The sequence below is a fragment of the Micrasema longulum genome, unplaced genomic scaffold, assembly GCF_059751315.1.
Source record: "Micrasema longulum isolate JH-2025_06_02 unplaced genomic scaffold, ASM5975131v1 h1tg000857l, whole genome shotgun sequence".
Taxonomy (NCBI): domain Eukaryota; kingdom Metazoa; phylum Arthropoda; class Insecta; order Trichoptera; family Brachycentridae; genus Micrasema; species Micrasema longulum.
This window is the reverse complement of record NW_028278049.1, coordinates 27,408-39,591: the sequence shown is the minus strand read 5'-3', so window position 1 is coordinate 39,591 and position 12,184 is coordinate 27,408. Positions and strand designations below refer to the sequence as shown.

The 12,184-nt window shown below is 33.1% G+C and overlaps 1 protein-coding gene across 1 annotated transcript in view; it reads left to right on the top strand.

The window, feature by feature from the left end:
- Positions 1-5,103: 5,103 nt before the first annotated feature.
- Positions 5,104-12,184, top strand: part of LOC148278599 (uncharacterized) — a 33,387-nt gene continuing 26,306 nt past the window's right edge. Inside the window, exons 1-4 of the mRNA XM_088231166.1 lie at positions 5,104-5,360; positions 8,213-8,450; positions 9,593-9,753; positions 11,363-11,506. Of these exons, the coding sequence (XP_088087292.1) occupies positions 8,227-8,450; positions 9,593-9,753; positions 11,363-11,506 (529 nt within the window). The 5' untranslated portion in view covers positions 5,104-5,360; positions 8,213-8,226. The remainder of the gene's footprint in view (positions 5,361-8,212; positions 8,451-9,592; positions 9,754-11,362; positions 11,507-12,184) is intronic.

Here is a 12,184-nt window from a genome sequence, read left to right as displayed (position 1 = left end):
CTGAAATCAATTCTTCACAATATCCGTTTTGATTTTGAAAATATAATTAATTAATCAAAATCCATTTCATATATTTTTATCGGTATTCGTAGTATGTGATATTTCCATATTAAAAGAAATGCAAAGAGAAATGGTTGAATCAGCAATTTGGAAATTCTCTAAAAGGTACGAGATTTTTTTTTTTTATGAAAACTAAATAATAAGAAATAACTGGAAAGACTGGAATAACCTTGAGGAAATGCAAAAAACATTACTTTCTCTCCTTAGAACCCTAATTCTGCCCTCTCTTTTCCTGTATCTTCTTACATTTTCCTACCAAACTTCTTACATTCTAATACCAAACTTCTTACATTCTCTGACCAAACTTCTTACACTCTCCTACCAAACTTCTTACAATCTCGTACCAAACTTCTTACATTCTTCTACCAAACTTCTTACCTGATCCAACTTCATCATAAAATATTACATTATATAATATATAAATGCATATAGGTAAAATATTTAAATATACTGTTGTTGTCTGACAACTGCCGTCAAGCGGAGGCGATACGGTTGGCTAAGCCATATCTGCGGATGCCTCCTGAGAGCCTTAACTACCCTTGCCTACTTTACAAAGCATCAGGTTCTCGACGTCCTGGACGTCCACTGCTGACAGATCATCGGAAGTTTATATCAGAACTTCGGGACGAGAACCTGGTTTGGGAGGAATCTAAGTTGTTGGCAGTTTACAGATGCATGAAGGCTCTTTGTGGATACCGTATGCTCTAACTATGATGATGGTGTTTTAGTTTTTATGTGTTTTATAGTGTAAGCGAGTACAAATCTTGAAAAAATTCCACCCGTCTGTTTTTTATTTGAAGGAAAATGTTGTGTAAAAGTCATTGTGTGGTTGCAATTTAAGACTGAGGTTATGTTACAAAATTGATTTACTGCGATTGTGTTGATCCGGGAAGGAAGTGAACGCCGCCAACGGTCGTTTTCTGGACTCTGTTTTAGGCAACATGTATTTATTAACGGATATTTTCCATTTAAACAATTCGTAGGGTTATTAATATTACAAAAAAAAATGTACAAAAAAAATTTTAAAAGAAAAGAGGTTTTGACAAACATAAGGGACATCAAGACAAGATCTGAACTACCTATTTAGTGCTCGTTTAAATCGTTGTAAACTTAAACCAAAAAATCCAGATCTTGTCTTGAATTAACAATACGACAAAGACGGGTCATCGGAGAATTTATTTATTCATATTTTTTCCATTATAAACTGTAATTAATAATAAAAATAATGTGACCTCGCTGGGGTTACCCGTGCCGAGGAAACTTAACAATATACTTTTTAAACATATTTTTTAATTTAGGAATAAACAAAAAAGACTAACTTAATAAACAGAGATAATTAACAAAATGTTCAGACAGATTTTAACACTACGTAATGTTTAAATTAATGTTTGTACATCTATATTATTTATATTACAAAACGCACAATGAAAGAACAAAAACTTAAGGCCATAGTTTGTTTTGTGCTGATCGATGAACAGTATTTCATTGTTTCTCTGCCTAGGAGTAGGAATATGGAATTTTACCTGTCCCAGTAATAATCACACATCGATTATACCATTTAGTATGCCGAACATAATTATACATATATAGTCAATATTAGTTATAAGTTTTTGTAGACTGGACATATTTAACATTGACTCTATATCAACATAAGAATAATTACCCCTCTCTAGTCCAAGCATCCACGCTTCTTTTCAAAACAAGCGATGTTGAATGATGTGATTTATGCAATTCACATAAAATGGAGACCAGACCACGAAGGTATATTCTAGAAGAAGGCGAACAGTTGAGCAATAAAGAGTTTTGATAGTGCGGACATTAGTAAACTCAGAGGAAATTCGGTTTGAATCCAAGTAATTTCAGTGATTTATTTACTGTATTATCTATATGTTTGTTGTATGTCAGTTTATAGTCCAAAACACCTCCTAAATCTCTGAAGGACTTAACTTCATCAATTTTGGAGTTTTCTATGGCGGACATCCTTCGCTCTGATTGTCTGTCATCATCCTCTCCTTGGTACAAATATTCCCACAGTCACAGTTGCTTAAGCTATAAGCCCTTACATATTATAATATTATACGAAAAGTATGCAGATTAAATAATTCTCAGGTCATGCTTAGAAGTCATCTCACGTAATAGATAATAAATTGGTTGTAAACTCTGAACATCGGGCATGACAGTTCGTTATTGTGTTATTCAATGAGTTTATATGCTGGGGTTTATTAATTTAATTGACTGTATGTGTCGGTGCGTGTGAGTATCGTATCTGAAAGCTGGACATACATACATACATACATCAACAAATACAAATAAACGGTACAGTGCTGGAATAAGATTAGAGAGAAAAACATGTAATTCGGAGTTGGAACATAATAAAGTATTCACAGTAAACTAGAGTATTGACTATTGGACCATTTTTCTAATACCGGTAATTTTTCGACATTGCAATTTCCACACATTGATACAAAAGTTGGAAGCAATCAGGTGTATACATGGTGATTTTCTAAATTAGATGATATCTTATTTGAAAAACAGAACCCAGATTGTATGCATAAATATTTTTATTTTTTCAAAAAAGAAATATTTGCGTTCTTATGATTAACCCAAATATTTAATTTTGAGGGCCATTTTCAACGAGTTGTAAATAACTCACTATTAGAAAATGGAATCAAGTTGGGGTAGAGTGGGATTCGAACCACAGACCTTTGGTCCATGAGCCCGAGACACTAGCCACAAGACCACAACCCGATATATTTGAATCATCATCATTAACTGTAACATCTGGTGTGCCGCAGGGCTCTAATCTTGGACCATTATCATTTTCAATTTTTATAAACGATCTTGGCTCCCTGTTAGAGTGTAATTATCTTTTCTATTCTGATTACGAAAAAATATTTCGGGAAAATTAAATCAATAGTTGACTACGAAATGCTTAAAAAAGATCTTGATTCCTTAAGTGAATGGTGAGAACTGAATGATATGCACCTAAATGTTAAAAAATGGCCTTAAAATAACGTTTACAAGAAAAAGAACTTATGGCATTAATAATATTAACCTAAACTCAGTCAACACAATCCAAGATCTTGGAATAAATTTTGACTCACGTTTAACTGTTTCCAATCATTTCAATTTTGTTAAAGAGAAACCTTTAAAAATGTTGGGCTTCATATACAGAATATCCAAGCCATGTAAAAATGCAGCGTTAATAATTTGTTTGTATAATTATCTTATACGTAGCAATTTGGAATTCAAATGTATTGTTGGTCACCTCATTATGTGATTTATAAAAATATAATTGAAACTGGACGGAAAAAAACCTATTTCTTTGTCATTAAAGTGTAATATGGGCCAAATACTTTGATGTTCCGAAGAGCGCTTGGAGTATTTTAAAATGAAAAGTTAGAAACTAGGACACAAATAACAGATATGATGTACTTGTGTAATATAATTCACAATAATGTTGATTCAGTGTTTTGTGTTAAAAATGTGTCATTGTACGTTCCCCGTAGGCGTCTGAGATCACCTGATACCTTTTACCTCCCAATTTTTACAAACAATAGGGCACATTTTAACCCTCTTGCAAGAATGTTAAGACTCTATAACAAATTAGAAAAAAAAAGTTAATATTGACATTTATCATGATAGAGCAAATGATTGTAAAAAAAACTGTGTTTCTTAAATCAAATGTCTAACCTTTATTTTGTTTACGTAAATTAATTGTAGTTTATTTTATTACTTCTTACATGTTTTTATTTTCTTTGAAAGCAATTAATTTCTTATTTTCAACTCAATTTTATTTTTTCAACTCAATATTCATTCTTATCTTTCTCTTAATCTTTATTTTTACTTAAATTGAGTTAATTAAGCTGTAGGAATAGGTTGTTAAGGGTCGGAGTTCTTACCCCAGTTAGAGATTGACAGAGAAGACACGAGGTTGTTGTTTAATGTGTATTTATTGCATGACGAATAAATAATGAATTATGTCGCACGAGTGTTACGGCAATTAGAAGTTGAAGAGACTGCACTTGAACTACATGTTGGAACTCTGTGACTTCGTCGAGATGGACTGAAGTGAACTGAACTTGTTGGGCTGACTGTCTGGCGTTGCGTCCTGTGGTCTCCTTATATACTACATTTCTTTGTAGTTCACTTCTTCATGGTAGGGACGATGTGAATGTACTGCAGAACGACGCGCCCCGACTTCATGTGCAATACTGTTAGAGTTGCTGTATTGGATTCTATAGAAATTAAATGATGACATTGCTTTCTTCGGTCATCACACTATTTTAGGTGCAACGTTTTAGCACGTTAATCATGTTAATTTATGAAAGATGGTGGAGTTTTATAATTGCAAAATCTCAGTCAAAATCTCTGAATCATGTTCTGTAAAATAATAATAATACTAATCATAGTTTATTAACAAAAATAACAATTACTTTATCTACTACATACGCACTTAGGTAATAGATTTCTCTGGATCATGTCTAGTCTGCCTAACTAGGTACAACCTGTTTTAAGGCAGACATTTTTTTGCAAAAAATAATCAATAAAATGACTACCTACTTGTTAATTTACCATACAGTTATACAATATTAATTTATTATTTAGGAATGTATTTTGAGTAAATTTTCCGATTTTTCTCGATCTAAAACCAGTAACCAATTTTTTACAAATTTATTAAATTGAATCCGGGTCATGGTTTTGCAATCTTTGGGTAACATATTGAATATTTTGGGGCCCAGAAACCTGAAATTTCTTTGCCTGAATTCAGAATTTGTGATAGACCCCATGATCCTTCCTCTAGTTTGACTTTTGGTAGTGTGGGAGTGTTCCTTTTGGGATTTGATAGAACAATTTACTTTCACAATATGTCTATGTTATTTAAAAAATTGTATTAACTATATATGTATATAAAGTGTTAAATAAGTCAAATTAACGTTGTCAGCAATGTCGATTGCAACAAAAGGATCGGAAAGCAGACGCTAGAATTCGAATTTGAAAAACTAAGCCCAACCCTGTGTGAAAATGATACAAGTTTATCATTGTATGTATTACATACTCCCAAACGCGTCCCAAAAACTTTAAATATATGTGACAAAAAACGAAGCGGACGGCACTCGACTCGAATATTTCATAACCTACGAACAAAGCTGAAATCATTAGCTGTTTTTTTTTAAATAATTTATTTATTTACAAACAACCGCTTTCCCTAAGTGGGCATCTTCAAGACAAGTAAATTGTGTACGAAATTCTAAACTCAAATACAATTCATTACATATTTAAGGAGATAAAAATATCAGGTAAGTAATTTCAACAATACTAATTAAATATGGTATTCAAAATTTTTCTTCTTTTAAAAAACATGCACTCTCCTGGATTCAAACTAAAGATACTCGCATGAACTCTTTTTTTCTATGATTTGTTTTGTTGCCCTTTAATAATAATGAATATTTTTGTGTTTTATTAAAATATTTTTTATTTCCTCTTTTAATTACTATAAAAAAAATACCACATTATCTTTTATAGAATATTCTATTTTTTCTTTCTTATGTTAAACAAAAATATTATGACTGTTCATTGTTTATTATAGAAGCAAGAATTCATTGACATTTTCTTGTATACCTACGAACAGGCCATGCCTTTGTGGGATTTTTTGTTTACTATTTTTCTATTAATATGTATTTTGTTGTAATGTGATTAAGCTTTATTTTTTTAATCCTCTGTTTTATTATTATGTTTATTGTAAGAAAAAAAAAAAAAAAACAAATTTGTCTGTGTTCGTGGGATGTAGATTATAGTTTTTTTAAAACATTATAATAATAATAACAATGTTAGAGTATGTCCAAATGCTTGCAGACTGGCTGGATTTTCTCACTAGGGAGTTATTCATATTTTAATTTATTTCAACAGAGAGGGAAAACATTTTTGAGAAATGAATATGGAAGTCTAGGCATTAACACGGCATATGACCTTTCATTGGCTGATTTAAGTGGCCATTTTACACAGTGTGTAACATTCACCATTCTGCCCATGTTTGAACATCCACATTTCTTCAACTCTTCCATCTGTTGACTTTTGTGAAGTAAAAGAGCTGAAACCTTTATCACGTGGGTGAGGTTCATCCGGTTGAGGAAATGTTGAGTTGAGTCAAAAAAATGTGAATGTTGAAACATGGGCAGAATGGTGAATGTTACACAGTGTGTAAAGTGGCCACTTAAACCAGCCAATAATAGGTCATAAGCCCTGTAAATGCCTAGACTTCCATATTCCCTTCTCAAAAATGTTTTCCCTCTATTTTGAAATAAATGGTTTATTGACAAAAATAACAATTTCCTTATCTACTACATACATACTTAGGTAATATATTTCTCTGGATTATGTCGAGTCTGCCTAATTGGGTACAACCTGTTTTAAGGCAAACATTTTTATGAAAAAATAAACAATCACATGACTACTTACTAGTTAATTTAATATAAAGTTATACAATACATATACTATTTATTATTTTAGAATGTTTTTTATTAAGTTTTCCGATTTTTCTCTACGTAAATCCAGTAACCATTTTATTACAAATTTGTTCAATAGAATTTGGGTCGTGGTTTTGTAATTTCCGGGTAACATATTAAATATTTTGGGGCCTAGAAACCTGAAATTTCTTTGCCCGAATTCAGAATTTGTGGTAGACCCCATGACCCATCCTTTAGTTTGACTTCTGGAAGTGTGGGAGTGTTCCTTTTGGGATTTGGTAGAATAATTGCCTTATATTTAATATATCAAATTCATCGAACAACTTTTTGAAAATTATTTTAGTAATAGGTTTTTAAGCGGATTCGAGAGGTTTTAATATTGATTTATAAGTGCCTCCCCATCCTATTATGCCATAAGTTATAATTGAGTTATTTGAGTTAATTGTATTGATTTATATAAAGATACACATTTTTAATAAAAATGTATCCCTAACTATATTAGGCCAAGAGCCATTGGCTGAGTTGGGATACAACATAATGGAAAGTGGAAGCATACATATTATTAAAGAATAATAAAAATTTAAATTATAACATAAACATACATTTAAATAAATATCTGGAATAATAGCAAATAAATCTATGCTATATCCCGCAGCAGTCTTCTGCAATGCTTTCGTTTTGGAGAACTTCATATATGAATATGAAAGCCATTAAACACTCTTGGGGTCACAAACGAAAAAGTTCTATAAGCAATAGTCGTCGTGATTTTGTTATTAAATAATACATATTTGTATTCTTATGATTTACCGAAATATTTCAATATTGAGACCATTTTTGACGAGTTGTAAAAACGTCAGTATTAGAAAAAAAGGATTCAAGTAAGAATAGAGTGGGGTTCGAACCTCGGATCTTTGATATAAACTACGTTAAGGTCGCGAATCTGACTTGGAAAGACGCACAGGAGCTGGCAGCCGATAGAGATGCATGAAGGCTCTTTGTGGACACCATATGCTATGACTAAGGAGCGGACTGGAAAGATAATGATGATGATATTTTCATAACCATAGAACTAACTGTGGTTTTCATTCCCCTATGCCCAGCATTCTTAGTTCTGTCAACAAACATACCAGTCTTGATTTTTTAATAACAAATTGTCTTCTTTCGAATTGAATCAAATTCAATTATAAACACCTCTCTTCCGCTTCCACTCCCTAGTCTATTATATACCATTGTGTCTTTCTACTTTCCTCATAATATTTTTTTATGCATAAATACGTCCATAAAAATGCTCATTGGGCGTATATATAAATGAATAAATAGTGCCTGGACTGGCATCTGAAGCGTAATACTAACCATATTGGTGCACCAACGCAATGCCCTATGCACCATATGTTGCGGAAAGGGCACAATGATGACGATGAAGAAAAAAAGTTCTCCACAGTATAAAAATCAATTTTGAAAATACAATATTTTTTTCTTAATCCGTTTCTTATATTTTTATCGGTATTCGTAGTATGTGATATTTTTCCTTTGAAACTTTTTTTTGGCTCAGTCTATACAAATAAAAAATGAAGACGAAACACTGAACTTCTTAGATTGGCTCAAACTGAGATGCGAGGAAATAACGTGTAGATAATATGTATATTATACATTTTTCTGAAAATGCTTTAATTTATTATTTTCAGATTAGCAATTTTCGATGGCGTGGTTTTTATCGTGGACCGATGTAACTTTATTCCTGAGTGCTGTGCTTATCTTCTTGGTGTATTTCCAAGGCAGAAAGAACCAGGACTTCTTCAAAAAGAGGAAAATAAAGCACATCAGGCCATACCCTTTTATTGGAAATATGCTTCAATTGGCTTTGGGGAAGAAGCACTTGAATAATATTGTTCAGGACGCATATAATCAATTCGAAAACGAAAAGTAAGTCAATTTTTCTATATAAAATTGTTAGTAAGCTAATCGATAGCCCAGAAATTGTTAGAAGCATTTCATATCGAGTCTTTGTCCGTAAAACTCGTCATTCTGTACTTTTCTACATTCCGATCCTACAGACTAATTATATGAAGAATAGCACCCCTCGTAGAATACAGACTCCTTTTAATGGCAGTTTTAGTGACATCGACATATTATACTGTAAATACTGTTTTAACTTTTACTTTTACATACATCTACTACCTGTATCTAATGAATAATTGTTGGTTGTGATGGTTGTGAGCAGTGTTAATAAATAGTTATGTGCCGTGTGAGGTGTTGAGGGGCACTTTGTAATGAGTAATTGAATCGCCTTCCAGTCGTCAATAAAAGGCAGCTTCGAAGATGGTATTGTTTTATTTAATTCACTTTTGAAGATAACAATATGTCTCCAACTACACTCGTTGGATTTACTTTACTTATAGTTTAATAATATTCAAGTTTATACTTAATAATAAATTGTCGTAGTCACGACGTACTAAGTTAGGAATCTTATTTCAATGTGTCCTCCGGGAATCAATGTATGCCATTATAAAGCGTACATTTTCAGTAAATGGAGGGGATTATAGATGGACATGTCAAAAGTCGGAATAATCGAGATAGAGGTAGAAGAAGCGAGATCTGTATGCAAAGATAGAGTGATGTGGCGTTCTATCCTCTCTGCCTACCCTTACGGGGAAACGGCGTCATAGTTTGTTGTTGTTGTTGGATTTAATAATCGAATGATCAGTGATTGAATGGTAAAATGCGTAAGAATACATTTTACACATCCAATTTCCCGTCGGGCTGAACTTCCTTATTCGTCAAAGGTGGTTATTTTGGCTAACCAACTGTGTCCAGGCAGATGAGGAATACAGTTCCGTGTTTGAAATAAAATCTGAACCCTGGATGAGTAGTTTCGACTCGATGGCTATTCTCAGATAAAAATCGATCGGACATAAGTCCACATCGTTGCATACTTGTCGACCATTTTTAAGATCCTGGGTTCGGTTCCTGGCAAGGTGGACGTAAGATATTATATAGCTTGACTGGCACCTGATGCGCAAGACTAATCGCCTTACCTGGATATAAAAATAATTGTATTTTTACAGATTTTTTGGGTTTTACATGTTTAAATTCCCGCAGCTCGTAATCAAGGATTTGGATCTAATCAAACTCATTACTATAAAACACTTTGATCATTTTACCGACCATATGCAAATGCCGGATGAGAGTGATGCTATTTTCTGCCATAATTTATTCCACCTTCGAGGTAATAAATCCCTTTAAATCTTTTCCTAACCAAACCTTTTTAAGGCGCTGTCAGTTCAAAGAACAGTTTACTACCTAAACTATCGCATGGTTTAAATGGCCACTTTACACACTGTATAACATTCACCATTTTGCCTATGTTTTTTTTTACGATTTTGAAGTAATAAAGGTGTGTATGAAATACTGTGGAGTTAATTTTTTTTTTTACTTATAGTTTTAAATTTACAATTTTGAATTCCCGCTAAAACGGTCATTGCATTGGCCACGCCCCTAATACGTGACGATTCATGTTTATTTTGAACTTTGTTTGAAACCGTTTAATTTTTTATAGAACATCTTCACGAACCTTGACGTCACAATTATCAATGCCAAACATGTCGCGTTTTCTAGGCGCATATTTATTAATAATTTCTTTATTAATCTTATGTATGAAATGATTTCTCCACAATATCCATTAGTACTGATTTTGAAAATACAATTAATTTTTCCAAATCCATTTTATAAAATTTTATGGGTATTCGTAGTATGTGGTATTTCCCCATTTTTTATGCATTTTATTTCAAAATTGTAATTACACATCCCTCTTAGCCATTTCCCTTTTCGCATTCAGTGGTACATAGGGCACTGCATCGGTGTTCAAAATTCATAGTCTTACACTTCAGATGGCCAGTTCAGGGACAATGAAATATTGAAGTGAACCACCTTTAATAAACATTTCATATTGGCTCTGTCAGGAATCGAACCCGGGTGGCGAATGATCTAACCACGAGACGGACGATCCACTCAATTGTTTTTTTAGGTTTTTTACCTAAGAGGAGCTATTGGGTCAAAAACGCTTGTCCAGGGTTCTGATTGATTGATATGCGAAACTGAAGAAAGACTCAAGTCTTTATGAACAGTTTCGGGAAAGGGGTGGATGCTTTCATTGTCCAGGGTTCTGACATTATTTCACATACAGAACTGTATTCTACATCCGCCTGGGCGCAGAACAGATTTCTAGACTGCCCTACAAAAATACATTTATTCTTAAACTTCTAAAATTCTTTTAAAATCGTATTCCATTAAATATTTACTCATTTTCTTTCCTCGAACTTTTGTCCGAACTTCCCAAAATCCACCACATTGGCATCACCCAAAATATGATATTGTCATTTCTCTATTTTGATTTAGAAAAATAATTTGTTTTGGCAGACTTTTTAAGGCCAATCCACTGGCTCGCAAAATCCCGTATGAACTAGCATTAAAGATTTATACACATTGTCTGAACTAAAGCTAAACCATCTCAGAAACTATTTAAAGTGGTTATGGTACTAGCATGCTCTAGGCACATGGCATGTTTGTCATCTTTGCGCCAGGGGTGATATTATAACATCGCGCTTTTTGATGTAGAAACACATCGACAAAACTGTTTAGAGAGATTTAGTTAAATGGGATGGGGATCCTCTTAGCAGAGGTAAAAAGAATCCGATGTTAGTTCTAAAATTTCCAACAGCAAAGACAGCATTGGTACGCAAATTACGGCGTGGTACACTGAAGGTTACCTGAGCCAGCTTATAACAATAACATGTTTTACCAAATAAAAATAACATAAGATTAAATATATTTTGCAGGAGAAAAATGGCACAACATGCGAACTACGTTAACCCCAGCGTTTACAAGTTCGAAAATGAGAGCTATGATGCCTTTTGTGGTAGAATGTTCCCAGTATTTTAATCGTCATCTAAAAGAGGAAGTTCAATCTGCAATTGCAAAAGGTAAATAATATCCCACACATTTCATCCTCGGGGATTATGGCGTGTTTTCATTGCCAATAAGTTGCTTTGACTACACTTTTATTGACTTCAATTACTCACGTATTATTTACACTTTATATACATACACAATTTATATAAATATAAAAACAATTTCTTCCTACCTACCCAAGCCGTTCTGTTTGAGAAAATTACAAGTACTCACTTGATTAGAATCTAATAAATATGGTGAAAAATGTTGAAACCACCGGTGATAACAGTAAAGCGAAGAATATTTGTTTTGCTGCTCCACATATTGCAAATACCTTCGGACTGCCTACTGTACTAGGCAACAAGTTCTCCAGTGCAGGGGTCAACTATTGACAGTTGGTCAGAAATCCACATCACGAATGCAGACCTAACTTAGAAGGATGCAAAAGAGTCGGATACCAACAAAAAAGTCTAGAAACTGTTTAAGGACGCCTGTTTAGATTTGATGTTCTTCTGTGGGCAGGTTCCAGTGCATTAGATGCATACTAAGATTTATATGTGGAGCCACCTGTAGAGGCTATATAAGGCAAGAAATCAGGCTCTGTTTCTTTTTTTCGCTCCTGCCTTGCATGCCAAACTTCCTCAACAACAATCAAGTCTATCTATTAACAGTGCCCTCCTGATTGAAATTTAATTGTTATAAGGATAAAT